Source organism: Rhinolophus sinicus, linkage group LG04 (assembly GCF_036562045.2).
Source record: "Rhinolophus sinicus isolate RSC01 linkage group LG04, ASM3656204v1, whole genome shotgun sequence".
Lineage (NCBI taxonomy): Eukaryota > Metazoa > Chordata > Mammalia > Chiroptera > Rhinolophidae > Rhinolophus > Rhinolophus sinicus.
In genome coordinates this window covers 113788116-113806398 of record NC_133754.1, presented here as the reverse complement: position 1 = coordinate 113806398, position 18283 = coordinate 113788116, and the positions used below count along the sequence as shown (strand labels likewise).

Genomic DNA, 18283 nt, shown 5'->3' with positions numbered 1-18283 from the left:
GGGTCTCTGGATTGACTAGGGTGTAATCTAAAATGGTAGTAAATCTGGTTAATCACAAACTGACAGGAGGGAATTAGAAAACGTATTATTTGAAACATACTAGATGCAGAGCTGCCATTTGCATCCTTGGGGTTCTTATCTGGGTGAGGCTTGGTTCCCAGACTGTGTTCTTTGATGGGGTCCTCTCAGCAGAGACGTGCTTCCCCTGTTGAAGAGTCGTGGCATTTTTATGGACTTTTGAGGTAACTTAAGAATCCATTGACAAGTGAAGTGTGAAGTAAATCTCGGTCCCCTGTACTTTATGTGTTGTATGAAATGATGGAAGAATTGGGCCCCGTAGCATATCTGGGATGGTAAGTGAAATGTAAACCATGACATTCCGACCCAGGCGCCCTACTTCAGGCTTTCCCTGGATGGAATTCCCACCAAAGCAAATGGAAGAGGACAGATTTCGTTCTACAACTTTCGGCCATCTCTCGCAGCCTTAGATAGTCCATCCCCATCTGAGTCCTGGAAAGCAGAGGGCTTTGCTTATGACTGCACTTCTGGCAGTTCAGAAGGAGGGAGCCCCGTGGGATTTTTCTCAGTGGGAACCTTCCTTGTATCATTAGGGTCATCAAAATAGAAATACTTTTTTTACTTGTTCTTTGCTTCCAAACTCTGAATTTGGGTGTTTGATGATAACACTGACTGGATTTCCCGCCCCCTCCCCACCCCCTTAAATTGGATATAGAGTGGTTTTCTTCTTTACACTGCAATACCTGTTTTTGTGCAGGTATCTTTAGGCTTGACAGAAATAATTAGCCTTCCAAAACAGAATGCTGCCATTAAGAAACTGCTTAACTGTTGTGGAAATTTTTAGGAAGGAGTTTGAGGTACAGAAAGATGCATCCTGTCCTCAATCCCTTCAAGACTATGACTATTTTGTTCTATTTGGGTTTAGAGTATAGTTGGAAAAACAGCTGTCATGTGTTAGGGAAACTATCGTTGTTGGGCAGTCAGGTACTTGCTAATGAATGACAAGTTTGTTGTTGGCAAGATTTATAATGTGGAGTCAGGACCTTATTTCTAATCCAGAAACCCAGGTGTGAGTTGGCCCATATAGTCCACACTACATGCGGGTCCCAAAGCCCCAGTGGCTGTGGTACTGAAGCTAGTGCAAGGCAAGTCTCTGTGCCACAGCACAAGATTTATTTATTATTGTTCGTTAGGCTAAATGAACAGAAACAGTAGATTCCCCAATTTATCAGCAAGATAGTTTTCAGTTATTGATGAAACGTGTTACAAAAGTAAGCAAAAGGAACTGGATGTGGGCTTTGTTAAGCCAGTGTGCAGGATTTTTTTCCCCCTTAAATCATTGCTTAAGGGCTTCTGGCCCCTAGCTCAGGAATCCTGCCCAAAAATGCCAGATGTATTACACAGTCAAGTACTGCAATGTAAACACTGCTCTGTGCCATGAGGCAGGGTGGTCCATCTCCTGTTTAAGAAGAGCGAGCGATTGGGAGGGAATGACGGGTAAGCCCTCTGCTCTGCAGCGAGCGAACACAGTAGTGGTCACGTCATTTGTGGTGTCGGCTGCATAGTCAAGATGTGGAACTACAGAAGAATTCATGCTTTGGACTGGCAAAGAAAAGCAGCTTGAATAGGGATGTCAAAGAGAGCAAGATGTGGCTTGGATAATGTTGCTTCACTGGGTTAGAGAAGTTTATCAAATGTTGAACAGAACGGGGTGGGTGGGGTGCTGATAGTGAGAAAGCTATTGACTTCATGGCAGCGTCTGTGAGCATCACCGTTTTCCTCTGCTGTGAGTTAAATGGAAAGGTGAGCAAAGCAAGGAAAGGCAAGGTCAGCTTCCTTCGCACGCCCTCCCCCTGCCCCCCCTTCCCAGTGTCTGAGAGAGCCTGCTGCGTTGGTGCACCTTCTGTGTGTAAACCTAAGATAAATCACATTGCTACTCTCTTGTTTTGTAGCACTGGGGGGTAGGCCAAGATATGTTGCAAAATAAATGGCCTTCCATTTTCAAAATTTAAATAGGTAATCTAATAATGATCATTTAGAGGTGAGAAAGAAACTGGGCCACCCCTGCAGGAAAGTCAAGAAAACTGGGATGCCTAGACATTATCTGTACATCCAGATAATCTGATGTAATACTGAGCAGTCCTGAGACTGACCAAATTTGGGGTTTTAAAAAATTACTATGAAGATACTTTGTGAGTTAGGAGGAAAAGGGGCTTCAGTTTGAATTTGGGGAATTCTTAAGACAACCTGCAATATTACCCTTATCTAAGAAATCAATTCTGTAGAATGATCAAGAAAAGTTAATTTAAGAAACAGTGATGAAAAAAGCAGGAATTTTAGGATTAAGGAAAATGTAGACTTCTTGATTCTCCCTTCCCCACCACTTTTTTTTCTTTTTTGAATTCTCCCATCTTCTTCACCCCCGTTCCCTGATTTCCTTTGCTCCTTTAGTGGGGAAACCAGAAAACTTCACAAAAATACATGTAAATATCACTCAGTGTCTTTTTAAACAGAGGCTTTCTGAGAGAAAATAACAAGAATTTTTCCTAGCTACCTAAGAAATTCTTTCCTCTTACCTGATTTTTCTCCCATGAGATTTATATATTGCTGTAATCAGTTTTAAAAATGATAAATATGGTACCATCATTTCAGTCCACACATGATCCAGAAAAAAAAATTGCACGTTTAATACCTTGCTTAATTGCAAACAAAGCTTGCAATTTGAAGGATTTGGGATTAGGACTAAATGTCTATTAACTGCTCTTTCCAGAGATTTGGGGAATAGGATGACCCTTTTTTTTTTTTTCCCTTTTTTTTTTTTTTAATAGGCTACAGTTTCACATGGCTCCCAAAAGAAATCTCTCTCCCTTTTTGTTTCTCACACCAATTGATTTATCATTTTGCTTGCAAGCAGATCCAGAATGTTAGGGCAAGAACACACTCACTTTTTTCTCGTAACTTTTTTGTTGCGGACCGAAACCAGTTGACTTGAATAAATTTTTCTGAGGCCTGAATGTAGCCAGCAACGTGGAAAAATCTTGCCATTCAGGGCCGTCTGAATGTACATTTCAGCCACACAGTAAGCTGCATTGGTAGGCACTGGACTGCTAAATACAACCATTTTTCGCAGCAGCGAGTTAGACAGGTGATTAGCATAATTAGCACCGAGCAGCTATACATATGGTAATGCTGAGTGTGTAAATGCCAGCTGCGGTGTAAAATTTATGTCAGGGGTCGGCAGGGCTGTGTGAAAGTATTGTGTTCCAGCTGCAGGTCAGGGCTGCGAAAGCTTACCTCCTTTTCTCTTGTTGGTGAATACGCCAAACAGAAGAGAAAGACAGAAATATAACAGATACGGCTTTGATGGAACAGCCCAGTTCTGTGCAAGAGAGACTGTTCTATAAAACACACACACACACACACACTTGCACACACCCCATTACGTTCTCTACAAGTTGTGTTTACTTCATGCAGGGCCCACATGAGCAGTGGCCAGGATGGGGCTTTGGGTGGGTGAATGGGCCAGATGATTTCCTGGGAGGAAAACTTTCAGTGAATTTTTAAAAGGAGTTAAGAATTGTGCTTCTGTTTTTCTCCCCATTCTCTTGCCCTCCTCCTCCATTTCTCCCCTACTCCTGCCCATATTGTTTTCCTTCATATTAAAGGGGGCGGGGGTTACCATTGGGTGTATGGGTGAGCGACATGGAGGTGTTAGCTGACCTTGAACATAATATAAGCTTCCAACAGTGCTACTCTTCCCACCCAGCTTTACTGGTTTTAGGGAAGTGCTAGAAGTTTCTTTGTGGCAGCTATGCTTCCACCTACCACTGCTATCAGACCCATTAGATAAGGATCGTGTAGGTTTCTTGTTTGAAAGGACAGTCTTGAATGGCTCACACCCTTGGAAAGGCACAATGGGGGGATTTATTGCTGTGACCAGTTCATGTATTTTTGCACTTGAAGCATTTTTTTCCCCTGCCATCGTCCCCTCCCACCCCCCATTTGCTTGGTGGCAGTATAGTTCACACCAAGCTGCCCTGGTGATGAAACCTTCTCATGGCAGGGGTTCCTTATGTATGAGCCCCTAATCCAGCTAATCCTGATGGCAACAAAATCAGGAAAGTGGTCCCCCCCCGTCCCCCCCGTCCCCGTCCCCCCCGTGATGGACGTCTCCCCATACAGATGGAGAGAGGAGGATTGGAGTGGGAGAGAAGTTGGGCCATCTTGGTGTTCCCCAGGGGCGGGACTCACATGTCCTCTCCTCCATGCTGCTCAAGTAGGAGGCCAGTGAAAAGAGCCAGGGCGGAACAATGGCAGGAGGACTGTTGGAACCCAGAGGAGAGGTGATGCCAGCCCGGCAGAAGCTGGGAGAAGGGAGCTGGGGGTAATGTGACACACCAGCCTGCGTGCTGTGCTAGAGAGAGCCCGCTGCCTTGCAAGCGTGTGGGTCTCGTTATTGTTGGCTTGTTTTCTGCTTTTATTTTTTTAATGAAGACTTTAGGAATCCTTCAGTAAAACCTCCAAACTTGATAACAACATGCTCTTTGGTCCCTGGGTTCCGCTTCCTGGTCCAGCATTGCCTGTGAGGGACCCCGCTGCTGTGTGTCAGACGCTTCTGGGCTTGCTTAGCTCCCGCAGAAAAGGACAGGCTGGGTCTGCACCTGCTTGCTGGGAGCGCCGGAGCATTCAGGTGAAATCGTGGTAGGACCTGGGACAGTTCACAGCTGCGCAGGTAGACGGGGAGGGATAGAGCAGAGCTCTCCTCTGTTGTGTCTTGTGTGTAGCCAGGAACACCCACGGGCCCGCAGCCTGTGACTTCACGGGGCCTGTCTGAGATGGGGTTGACTGCAGCCCTCACTTGCACAGCAAGTGACCAATGGAGAATGGGCCTCCTGACAGATGCAGTGTCATCTTGGAGCGGGTGGCCCTGTAAGAAATACTGGAGGGTTGGGGGGACGGTGGCAGGCAGCAGGTCTAGTTGGGGCAGAGTGCTGGGGTGACCTGATCGTGTGCGACAGAGCGAGCGGGCGGCTTCAGGGAAGGCCATTCAGAGGAAGCAGCCCTCGCTGTAACAGATGGCACCACAAACAGCTGGTGGTGGTGTGGGGGGCTTACAGTAGGCCGCATGCTCCAAATCAGCCTACAGCTACTTCCCCGCAACCCCCCCCCCACTGTCTCTGGGGAGGGGTAGGATGTTTCCTGCTCTTGTCTTGTTTGTGTGGTTTTCACCTCACCGGGCTCCCTTCGTGAAGGCAAATTCCCTTTGGGGGATCTGATTCTAGCATTTTCCCATGGCAACACCCAAGGGCACAATCCCACAAGGAGAAAAACAGCCCAGAAGCTTAAGCAGCAGTTGGCTAGTCATGAATAAAAGAGATGGGTGCAAGAGTGACTAAAACTCACAGCCCAGGAGTTTTCAGCCAATTGCTCAAATTTCTGAATCTTCCATTTTTTTCCATTGGTAAAGCCGGCGTTAATAATTTTGCAGTTGCATCCTTTCAGAGGTTTGTACTTTTTTCACCCTCACAATAACTAATCACAACATTGAAAGAAGGACCTGAAGTAACTAAGGGGGGGGGGGGAATCTCTCTAGCATCTGTTAGATAATTCATGGGATTAATCAAATGCAAATGCTACGCTTGCATATACACAGACCCCATTTTCCTAATTGGACTCTGAGTGGGTACTTTTCAGGCTGAAAGGGTCATTTGTTTTGACTGATTGACTTTTTGAGGCTTTGGGGAGAATTAATATCTTATACAGATGACTGCCTGTTCCCAAGGCTCTGTATTGAGGCTGCTCATTCATTTATGCATCCGACACACTGAGTGTGTGCTGTGAGCCTGGTGCGCAGAGGTGAGTGGGCAGCGGACAGTGTCACCCTGAAAAGACTTGGAATTTAGTGGGAAAAACACTTCGGTTGGTCCCTTAGATTATCTTTTTGTGGATCACAATAAGCTTTTGCGAAAAGCTTTTTGCTTGAATGCCATAGGCGTGTATATAGCTCTGTGCAAAAGACTGGGCTGCAGAATTATACAGCAGGAGAACATCATGGGGGGCAAGGGGTGGGGGTCGTCTCTTGTCTGCCATGGGTTGGAATGGCAGCTCTGGCCCAGCCTATGGACCTGTGCATGGAATGGTTTCTCACCTGCGCTGGCCCTTCTCCTGCGAAAGCCATACTTGGTTTGATCTGGGGAGGAACGGATCAGCAGCGCCTCATCAAAAACTTCTTTGCAGAAGTGATGCTCCTTACCTCACCTCTTTCAAAGAATTGGTTTAAGCCTCAGATTTCTGGAGGAAAAGATGCGGAATTTGCAGGTAAAGAGGCTTAGGGCTGCTTGTTCTCCGCAACCCCTCATCTCTCTGCCCCTCTGGGGACCAGAAAGAAAACGGGGCCTGTCCACTGCCTGCCACCCATGGAGCTCCCTACTGACAAAACTATCTCCTGACTGGCAGTGAAAAATTTGGATGCAACATTGTTGTCCTTCAAAGACTGATTATTTGTCCGCGTAATACTTTAATGCATTATAAAAGCTCCAGCTGGTATATGGGATTTGGTGCTCCAAGACTCATAGTCTCAGCTGGTGCTCAGAAGCCACGAGGCTTGCAGGGCAGTTGGACTTGGGATTAAAGGGTGGGTTCTGCCTCCTTTTAGCTGTGTAGCTCTGGGCCAGTCACCGAACTCTGCAGCTATGTTTTCTCCTCTGTAAAGTAAGGGTACTGATACATGCCCTGTGATAAATGAACAAATGGACGGAGACCTGCTGAGCTATGGGTTCCGGTGTCGGTCTTAGGAGGTTAGTAGTAGCAGTTTTATCCCATTTTCACAGAGGATACTGCGGCTCACCTGCATCAGGGGCTTGTCCATATCTCAGTGCTGCAAGTGGCAGCGTGGGATGGAGAACCCAGGTCTCCTGATATCCGTTCTCATGGTCTGTCCAGTTCATCTTGTCCCAACTTGATGGGGGATTGGCATCGAGCAAAATATTTATAAATAAGTAAATAATGAGTGTGAAAGGGCTTTGCAAGTGGAAAGCACCACACTGTTATAAAGGTGGTTTTGTGTCCTAGCATCCTGAGGTAACATTTTCTCTGAGTCTTGTGCAGAGAGGTTGGTTGTTATTTTACTGTTAAAGTTGTTGTGGGCAGGAGAAGGAAAAGAATATGAGGGCTTCAGTATATGATCAAGATGGCACGTTATTTTTGCATTGAGCTTGTTTTTAATTCAGATCGCTACCAAGTAGCTTTCATATTTATTTTTGTTTGTCATGTGGAAGTCTTTAATTATACATGTTCATTGCAGCAATATTAAGAAATAGAGGTAAACCTCCAAAAGGGAAGCAGTGGAAGATTATCCATCAGAGCCGCTGACATGGCTGTCAGTATCCCTACGTCTACCTCACAGATAGTGGAGCTTACGGTTCATTCTGCTCAGTAGTCAAAAATGACTGTGCAGTATTTCATGAACATTCAGTTATTTAGAAAATAAGAAAGAGGGACTTTGACCTTGAAACTGGCAAAGAGAAGGAAGAAAACCGTGTCCCCCTAGATCACAGCTGCAACTTCAGACACTTGAAATGGGGTCTGTGGGGCTTCCTGAGAGCCAAGCCTCACACCGGCGCATGACAAGGAAGCCAGCAAGTTAAAGAACAGCTCTGGTTGTCACTCCGCTGTGATTTAGAGTAGCGAGTCAGGCGAGTCCATAAAATTGCTGTCCACAGGGGTTTCTGTTTCTGGTGGCTTGTCCAGAGCGCCTTAGGTGAACACTGCTGTAAGACCACGCGAGTGCCATGCGGTGTGTGACACTGGTACACCCAGTGCAGCCAAGTGAATGGCATCGTTGTGGTGTCACCAGGCTCCTTTCTCTCCCTGGAGAAGCCACACCTGAGGGTGTTGTAGTTGCTGGTTCCTCTGCCCAGAGCAGTTACCCCAGCTCTTCGAAGTTATTTCCTTTTAGGTCTCCCCTGGCTGCTCCATTAGAAGTGGTCTTGCCCTGACCCACCTCCCAGTCACTCACTTGTCGTGCCATGAAAGATCTTACTGGTTTGCTTGTCTGTTGCCTGTTTGGCTTTACTGCCAGCGAGCCTTTTGGATCAGAGAACACGTTGGTCTCATCAACCATGGCACCCCACAGCTTAGCACGCACCCCCAAATGCACCCAGCAGGGTGAATGAATTGGGTTACAACCATCTGTCAAGTAAAGTGGACGTTAGCTAAGCTTTTTAAAAAGTACTGAATAGTTTTGCAAAAACATTCGTATGTGGTTAAATACAAGATGACATGTTATGTGTATCATGGCTGTGTATCATGTAAAAATAAGAATTTAACAATACTCAAAAGTAAGATACAGCATAGGTGGCTGAGGAAATTTAGAATTCAGCGTCTTTCAACTCGATGATAATCTTGGTCCCCCTATGATAACAGTCCTGTTCTGGTTGACACTGGTTGTCACATTAGCAAATATTCATACTTATTACTAGAACAAAGAGATGGAAGAGCAAAGAGATTGAAATGTTTCAATGGCAGAGACCTGAAAATATACACTTTCTATATGTGTTTGTTAAAATATACATCTTAAAACATCTAAAAAGGTGACATTATGGAGCCACTGGTACCTTTTTTAATATCTTGTAGGAAACAGCATCATGTCTGAAAACCCCTGTGATAAAATAATTGGTCCATTATGAGGTTGGTCTGGAAGAGTGCAATCCAAGTTCTCAGCTGCAGGAACCTTGCATCTGATTTTTCTTGTGTGTACTCATCCCTTGGGTCATCCCTTTCCTTGTTGGTTATAGTTACAGGCAGCTGCTCTGCTAAGGTTTGGGAGGGGCAGCAGGGGGGCGGGTGTCTGTGTCTCCTGTTGTTTGTTTTTACCTCATGGTCTTAATTCACCTGAAGTTTTAAGCTTCGGTGAAGGTGAAAGGAAGTGTGACTTTTTGTAAGCAGAATGAGAAATCTCGTTCTAGCCAAGGTTTGAGGAGGCAGGTGGAAATATATTATAAATGATTTATAGGTGTGGGGCATCGATGTCATAGCAGTCAGAATAAAGGAAGAGGTTGAGCTTCTTTTTCAAAAAGGCTATTTGGAGCTCCTTGGAGTGCAGCTCTAGCTTTTCAGAAGTGACCTCTGAGCTAATAATTGGCTTTTTAGCCTTAAACAGCCTTTCTGTCTCTACAGAAGGTGGATTGAGTGTTATTCAGCTCACTTGTTAATTGGTTGAAGTAAAGCATTGTGATTTCTGCCAAAAGGAGCCAGACCCTGCCTGCAGGCAGCTTTAGTGGGGCATCCTGAATAGGCCTGTGGTATTACGTAAATTCATCCTCCTTTGCAAGTTGTTTCCCAAGTTTTCCTTAGATTTTTCTTGAACTTCAAATTGATTGCAAGGTCCTCCCTAATTCCCCAGGGCATTTGTCAAAGTTTTCTCCTGGAGGAGTCTTAATACTTTCTGTAACCTACTGATAATTTCCGTCTCTTCCCCTCCCCCCTTCCTCTCCTCCCCACCCCCTTCCTTGCGTCTCTCTGACTGACACACTGACATTCATTTCGGCCCCACCTCACGGAGTTCCCAGGTAGCCTGAGCCGTGTGTGTGAACCTGGGCAGATGACCCTGCCAGGCTGTGAGTCCGGACTCGCTTTCCTAATGGGGGCGTTACTTGCTTTTTAGCCTGCCCCTTGTTTATAAAATATGCCAGGACAACTAAACCAGTACTTATTTACTTGCCCAAACCAAATGTTTATGTCCGTGAATATTAAACTTGACAAAGGATTCCGCCCCTGGGAAAGCTGCAGTGATCACTGGGGCCCTTCCTGCACAATAGCGGAAGGCCTTCTTCTCAGCAGCCGTGCACTATCGGCTCCTAGGACCGATCAGACTCTGTGAGCCCTGCAGTGTGTGTGCAGAGAACTCAAGGATTCTCTGCTGCCCTTCCAGCCCCTCAACGTCACTGAAAGGGATCAAAACCCCCTCCATGCCTTCACCTCCCTCTCCCCTTCACACCATACCTGCCAGCCACGTGCAGCATTCTGAGCTGGGCTTGTTCTAAAACCATGCTTGAAATACAGCCTTAGGACCTGAGGAAGGAAGAAGACAAAAACCAGTTTGCAGCAACAACGTCACGGGTGCCTGAGGTACCTCGTTGCGCTGGCTTCTAGCATGGCCAGCCTGCTGGAGAGCCAGGTTGGTGCGGGGGCCGGTTCTGAGTCACCTGGGAACTCCTGGAACACGGGCTGCCCGCCTCCAGGCAGCTCAGAACCTGGCACCTGTGTTTCCTGGATGCTGACCCGGTGAGTCTGATAGAACCAGGTTCCAGGGCCTTCCAATGACAGCGCGGCTGCGGCTGATACATTTGGTCCCTCTCCAATGGGATTTCCCCGTGTGCATCTGATATGAATCCCATTATTCATCTTCTCCTGGCAGGTTTTGTGCTGAAAACATGTTTGTCACCTTTTCTTGTTTCTTTTTCCACAAGGAGAAACATTGCCTTGTTACTTTTGCTAGATTATTTAGGAGAAAAGTGTAAATTGAAGCCATTTATCTTGAAATGTGCTGGAGTGGCATATTTATACAAGTGAAAGAAATTGCAACAGAGGTATTTGGTCTGGTCTGCAAGGAAAAGGTGTCTCAAGTTTTCCTGCCCCTCCCCCCTTTCTACATACATTAGTTAAAAGGTGTACAAAGCACGAATGCACTAGGTTTGTGTGTGTGGAAGGCAGGGCAGTCGTTAATGGGTTTTGTGAGTATTTTTTATGTTTATTATCAGCAAAGTTAACAATATCGATAACAATAATACGAATGTTACTCCTTAAATATCAGTCATACATTTTCTTGACCAGAGTGTATTTATCATGTATCCTGCGTTTCTTAGTGAGATAACACATGGATTGTGAATTTGTGGGGATTTTGCTGTTCTAATTGAAACCTGTACATGTTTGTCAGTTGGTGGACGAGTCAGTCGCGAATTAAATTATACTCGCCAGAAGATTGGAGAAGAGGCTATGTTTAATCCTCAGCTCATGATTCAGACCCCGAAAGAAGAAGGTACCAACGTTCTGACCACAGAAGCGCTCCGCCAGCACCTGGACTCAGCGCTCAAGGCCAGCCGGGTCCACGTGTATATGTATAACAGGTGAGCTGGTGGAAGGGAAGGGGCTGCTGCCTAAGGCCCTTTGTTTTAGTAAATAAGGTTGCCCTGGAAAGACACCTGGGTGTTAGTTCAAATAGTTTTGTAATGTATTGGCTTTTTAAAAATCGTGATTTGTTTCCAGAGTTTAGTCGTCAAATACATTACGTTATATTGTATTTTCAGTAAGTATCTTGTCAGTATACCCAAATGAGTAGGATCCTGCAAGCCGCCATTTGGGTGGCTATAGACCTATTCTGTAGATGTTTCATTACTTAAGATGTTTTTAGAACAGTTAGATGCTGCATTGTCTTTGGTCAACTTTCAAGGAATAAGAATACTTACTACTTTGTGTTCACTGTAGATATTGGCAGTTGTTGGTATGTGTCACAAAGCACATAGGAAGTTCAGCCATTATGGTGACTTCCTGCTGCCTGGTAGGTGGAATAAGGTGGACTCACACACAGCTTTACAAAATATTACCCTTTAGCTTCATAGCTATTGTAAAAACGCTGTGGGTATAGTAAACGCATAGGAAGAATTCTGCAGCAAACAAAACTAACAGCACTTTTTCTTATTTGTCTAAACTGAGTTATTCAGGGCAGGGACCATATCTTGTCCATTCTTGTACAGCGTGTAGATAAGGGCAGACAACTGGAGTTTGGTGATAGACCAACTGCCTGAATTGATTAATTTAAACTGGATCTTCTCCCTGATCTGTTGAGATAGCTAAACCCCATTTCCAAGGGACCACTGAATTGACGTTTAGTAGATAACTCCGTCCTACCCCCGTAGACTTTCATCATCTCTTAACTTAGTGGTTGGCAAGTATGATTTATTTTTCACAGGGGAGGTGAGGAAGTGGCAATGTGGACATACTCGTGACCAGAGAGAATTAGGGAGAGAATAAAATGAAAATCTGCATTTGTCCCTGCTGTAACGTCCACTCTGGACTTAACTGGATCGGCTGTAAGACCCATCTAGCTGGAGACAGGATCTAGGGCCCAGCAAGACCTGGGACAAGTCACACATCTTGGGCTAATCTGTAAACTAATTTATGATCACGTTTGCTCTGTTACTGGCAGGAGGTTCCCAGAACAAGACCAGGTATATGTGCATATGAAAGGGCTTTGGAAAATGTGAGGAGGTGCTGTAGCACTTTGTCAGGCAGACTTGGCAGGAGAGCACATCCTCGTTCTTACCGGCACAGCCCTCCCCGTCTGTCAGGAGTGCTGTGGGGGAAGCAACTAAACTACCCAGTGCACTTTTGCAAAGTTTGCAAGTGGAAATGGGTGTTCCAGGGCCCCCTGGATGCGTTCTTAATATAACGGGAACCTACCTTGAGGGGGCTTGTCACTTACATAAGGAGAAGATGTGAGCATCTGTACTATGAAATTACACTCAAACTGAGAGGGAACCCAAGAGCTTTTATGCATTGGAATGAACTTCGAAGAACGCCTAGTTCAACCTATCTAATTTTTTAGGTGAGAAAATTGGGAATTAGATTGTCTAACTAGACAATGTTTTTTTCTAATGCACAGCCATACCCTTCTAAAGCAAGTGTAAATAAGAGTTCATTGATCACGTGATAATAAAACAAGTGTAAATAAGAGTTAATTGCTCAAGTGATAATAAGTGAGAACCTACTCATGCTAGATAGTCTGTGTAGATGCTATGTGGAATTAAAATATAAACATATACATAGGTGGGTGGGTGGGTGGATAACTCGGGTCCTGCTCTCAGGAGCAGACAGTCTAGTTAAGGAGAAGAAAGACATCAGTACAGGTAAGACATCAGCACACACAGAGCTAGTCCCCTGCAGGCCCCACTGCAGGCGCTCCAGGTGTCCGGCAGAGATCCGACCAGTCAGTGCTCTAGCATTCAAGAGGAAGGGGTCATTTAATTGCCCTGGATAAAGAACACTTAGCAAGAAGGTGGCATTTTAGTGGGGTGCTGAGGGATGGATGAGCAGGTTCTGCAGGAAAGAGGGCAAAGTCCAGAACACTCCTTTGGGTGACCAATACAATTGTGCAGTTTGGAGGGAGTTCTTTATTTTCAGTTTTTCTTCTCTTGGATTTTCCATCCCACCGTTTCCAAATGGCCTTTTTTCAAGTTACACTTAATCTCCCTAAAGGTGTGGGCTTTATATACGAGTATAGCACTCTAGTAGGGATAACAGAACTCTATAGCAATACATAGATGAAAGATAAAAGAGGTATTGTTGATCAGTGTATTTACTATCATTTCTATAGGACAAGAAGGGGACTGTAAAGTGGGAAATTGATCTACCTGGCAGTGTTCACAGCATTCATGGTTAACAGCGGGAAAGTTCATTTTGAACACTCTCTGTTAATAAGTACATTATCTGCCAGTAAAAATAAGCCGGTAATGTTTTCTCACCTGAATATATGTTAATACATTACAAACCTTACTGATTTAGTCCGCACTTATTTTGAATTTGTGACAATTCAACTCTGAATTATCTGCCCTGAAGTTGTTTAATGTATGTAGAGAAGCAGATTAATGGTGTAAACAAGATTATTGGGAGAACACTTAAGGAAACAAGACTTCTCAAGCACTTTGGTAGCATTCATTTACATAAACACCCCACACGTTAATTACAACTAAGTATTATCTATTCATTAAAGCAAGCTTGTTGGGTCTCTACTTGGCAAAAGTTCTGCTCAATTTGACAGGTACTTAAAAGTGATCAAAACCGCAGTTCTTTCTATATATGTTCTATAATTCTAACTTTGTACTGATTTCTTTTGTTACAATGAGAAATTGTTTTCTCTACTCTTTAATAGGCAGTGGAAATTGGAACATTTGTGTTACAAATCTGGAGAACTTATCACAGAAACAGGTTACATGGATCAGGTATACTTTCTTTTTGTTTGCAAAAAGAATTCTCAAAAATTCTCAAAAACACGCCGGTGGTTATGTGTTAGCCTAATGCATGGCCTGTTCTTTTTAACTTTGACAGATAATAGAATATCTTTACCCTTGTTTAATTATTACACCTTTGGACTGCTTCTGGGAAGGGGCCAAATTACAGCCTGGGACAGCATACCTACTGTAAGTGTATGATCTTATTTTCCATTGTCTGATTTCTAAGCTCTAGAATAGTTTCTGATGTTACTTTACCATTGTTTATTCTATTTCAGTTTTGAACACGAAATAAAAACATTGAAATTCCATGCACATTTTTTTGAGTGAATAGTTGGGGGAGATGGGACTTAAGCAGAATATTTTTTCTCTTTTCAAAAAAAAGTTCTGTAGGCATCATTAAATTTCATTCACTTTTACCAGCCCATTTATATGCAAATAAAATGCAAATGATTTTGGAGTATGTGTGATTTTTAACTCTTTAAAATGTTTGCAGTCTTGCAGACCAGGCACTCAATCAAGTTGGTTTAGCTTATCTTTTAAGGAGAGAATTTATTAGTGGGTACACGTCAGAACTAAATATTTTGAGTTAAAGTTCAAGATCTTCCTGTGAAGCAAAATGCTAATCTTCCTTTGGATCACATTAATGACATTTAAGGGGGAAATCTGTTATCTTTGAAGGCCCTGGTAGGGGATGCTTCACAGTTTAGCAGTTGGATATTATATACACAGCATCATTTAAAGAATAATTGTTAATCAGTGTCGACATTTTCAGTTAATTATGCAAGAGTTAGTGCTTGGGTTATTGTTTCTGCCCTAGCTTGCACCTATCTGCAAAAGCAATTTGCAGTGGCCATACTCTGACCTTCAGTGTACAGTTTTAGATGGGAAATAAGGGGTTTTGTGTTTTCTGGTTGGGAGATTCTGAATAATGACTTCAGCCTGGTTAAGCAGCTACAGTGTGGTTTGAACCACATAACAGGCAGCCAAAAGCCTTTCTGGTCTGTCAACAGCACAAATTCAAAAGTGAGTGTGGGGGGAAGTGGCCTTGATGATGGCTGTGATGGCAGAGGCAGCAGGGGGCTTCTGGGGTTGACTGCCAGGCTGTCAGAGAGCACTCATAAGTATGGGATTATTACAGGTAATGGAGATCAAATATTTGGATTGATGACATTTACAAAGCATTTCTTAGGCTGGCAAGTGCTAATTTGACATTTTGATTCCCTCTTTGTTTTTTTTGGGTTTTTTTTTTTGGTCTTAATTTTCAATCTCAGTCTTCTGCTTAGAGGCACCCACTGGCTAATTTTGGTTTTGGGTATTAAATACAATAGATCAGCCAGTAAAGAGTCTTTGTACCTTCATTCATTTATCAGCTCTCTGCTTGCCATCTTCATTCATGAATTGTTTTCCTGGCTTAGGTTTGCATGCAGATAGACCGGAAAGGAGCATTTTTTTTTTTTCAATGCCACTGCCCCAGAGTGGCAGCATTACCAAAAGCCTTGTGCAATTGGATGCAGTATGTGCAATATATGTAGTCCTGTTACTTTACTAAGGGTGTGGAAGCCTCTTTTCATTGTCTTGCCTCCTAATTTTTTTCACAGAGGTAAGGCTCCTTTGCAGTGGACAAACTTTGACCCTTTGGAATTCCTAGAAGAGTTAAAGAAAATAAACTATCAAGTGGACAGCTGGGAGGAAATGCTGAATAAGGCGGAAGTTGGTCATGGTTACATGGACCGGCCCTGCCTCAATCCGGCTGATCCAGACTGCCCCGCCACAGCCCCCAACAAAAATACAACCAAAGTGAGTACAGGCAGTAAGTCTTCTTAGGACGGGCAGAGCGAAAAATTTGATATTTCCCCCCATTCTTTGTTCTGTTATTTTCATTTTTAAGGTTTCATTCTCCGCTATTTGTGGTTTTTTGTGGGTTTTTTTTTTGTCTGTGGAACTAAGTTTGTTTATAGAGCGAAATTTTGCTGTAAGATTTGCCATACGCCTCTCATTAGCCTTGATTTTAATGTTCTCTCTGAAACAAACAAGCCCCGAATGCACTGGATTTTAACAAGACATGTGACCTGCCTGCTAATTCCCGTAATTATGTAGCTGTCTTTCTATTTTAGCCTCTTGATATGGCCCTTGTTTTGAATGGTGGATGTCATGGGTTATCCAGGAAGTATATGCACTGGCAGGAGGAGCTGATTGTGGGTGGCGCCATCAAGAACAGCACTGGGAAGCTTGTCAGGTAATCCGCACACAGAGGGAAAGCCCAGCCATCTTGTTTTTGTCCTGTCCTGAGAAACCACTTCCCTTCTGACATCTGCACGTGTAACTGTATTAATACCTGATAACCTAGCTAGCTGTCTGGTGTAATATTAATAGAATATTAGGAAATATTAGCAGACCAGACCAGCTCAAAAGGCACCGTGTGGGGAATTTTTCGAGAGATGTGTCATTTTCATTGAGACTGTAGTTTGTGACCGTAGGGTGTTAGATCTGCCCATTTTGTAGAAAATTGGGGCAAGTGTAAAGCAAGCAAGAGACATTGGTCATAGCATAAGAGAGTTAAGTGGTATGAGCTAGACTCTGTCATAGCTTATTAAAGGAAAAGACCAGCAAATGACGCTAACCAAGAATTATCCTCTGCACTTGACTCCGCTCCATAAAGTGTCAGGTACTCTGTTTGAGATTTTACCCTCGGGAAGGCGGTCGTCTGGGATTTCTGCACAAGCAAGCGTGCAGGAGTGAGCCAATCATATCTGGTCTAGCTAGCTATCCCTCTACCCTTCCTGTTGCATTGAGTAGAAACAGAAAGGAAATTGCCTATTAATTTAATTTTGGGGCCTATCTGTAAAAGGTTTGTAAGGTTACACCTTTAATATGGTACATCAGTCTATTAAATACAATAACCATCCCGGTCCCATTTTAATGGAAACATGTGCTCATGTAGAAGAGTAGTCTGAGTGCAGGTGAGTGGGGGGCGCTCGTTTGGGATTGGTCGTAGAGCTGCTCCCCTGATCTGTGCCTTCTCACCCTTTCCAACCCCGCGGCAGTGCCCAAGCCTTGCAGACCATGTTTCAGTTAATGACTCCAAAGCAGATGTACGAACACTTCAAGGGATACGAGGATGTGTCGCACATCAACTGGAACGAGGACAAAGCGGCGGCCATCCTGGAGGCCTGGCAGAGGACCTACGTGGAGGTGAGTCTCCGCATGCCGCTGCCCACCTTGCAATCTGGGTACAAGCCCCTTAGTGACTAAATACTTCATTTGAATGATGTTTTAAAACTTTTTTTTCCATTAGAATTTATTTTCAAAACATTGTAATTCTGGGAACGTGGTGGGGAGGATGAAAAGTTTTTTTCACTTTTCTTGATATTGCCCTGATTGGGGTGCCCTGAAACATTTTGAGTAACCACTTGTGAACTCCAGAGCTAAGGCATAATAGTGTTTAAAAAACACTCAGTTAACAAGAAAAGGTGTCTGGAAAACATTAGCAGGCATAGAATCTGTTCACAGCTGCAGTCCCCTTGGTTAGGTCATGTGACAGGAGCTGGCCTTTGTTTCCCAAGCAGTGACCTCTACGGAGCTGCATGTGACCTTTTAAAAGTGGCCAGCAAATGAAGGGGGGAGGAGTGCCCATAAGAATGAGTTGGTTTGGATTAAGGGGGAACTGCTGGAGAGGGGAACACAGCCTTGTAGAGCTCTGGACAGGGGACTGCAGTCTTCCATGTAGAGTAAAGAGCCCAGAGGGACCTTCAGTGGCTGGCTCACCTCAGCACCACTTCTTACTTGATTAGCGGTCACCTTCACTGTCCCAGGCCCAGGGTCATTTAATGTTAGTCCCAGTTCAAACCTGAATCATGTAGAACTCTTTAGAATGCATCAGAAAAAAAGTTGGTTAGGTGGAGGGGACACGCGTCCCCCAACATCTGTGCTGTGGAAGCTCGTTGAAGCTTTCATTCTGTCTGGGACTTTCATGTTGTGACCACAGGTGATTCATCAAAGTGTCGCCCAGAACTCCACGCAGAAGGTGCTTTCCTTCACCACAACCACCCTGGACGACATCCTCAAGTCCTTCTCGGACGTCAGTGTCATCCGAGTGGCCAGTGGCTACCTACTTATGGTAACGATCAATTCAGTTCTCCTGCGGGGTTGGGGGTTTGTTTTGGTTTTTGGTTTTTACCTTTCCATGACGGCTCCTGCTTTTTAACTGCTCTTAACACACATGTGCATCTAAGAGAGCCAGAGAGCTCGGGCTTCAT

At 44.3% G+C, this 18283-nt stretch overlaps 1 protein-coding gene across 5 annotated transcripts in view; it reads left to right on the top strand.

The window, feature by feature from the left end:
* Window positions 1–18283, top strand: part of PTCH1 (patched 1) — a 68440-nt gene that overhangs the window by 17162 nt on the left and 32995 nt on the right. For all 5 annotated transcript variants that reach the window (XM_019711985.2, XM_074330254.1, XM_019711991.2 and 2 more), the window contains 7 exons: window positions 10955–11144; window positions 13946–14015; window positions 14122–14213; window positions 15626–15824; window positions 16142–16263; window positions 17072–17219; window positions 18013–18144. In XM_019711985.2, the coding sequence (XP_019567544.2) occupies window positions 10955–11144; window positions 13946–14015; window positions 14122–14213; window positions 15626–15824; window positions 16142–16263; window positions 17072–17219; window positions 18013–18144 (953 nt within the window). The remainder of the gene's footprint in view (window positions 1–10954; window positions 11145–13945; window positions 14016–14121; window positions 14214–15625; window positions 15825–16141; window positions 16264–17071; window positions 17220–18012; window positions 18145–18283) is intronic.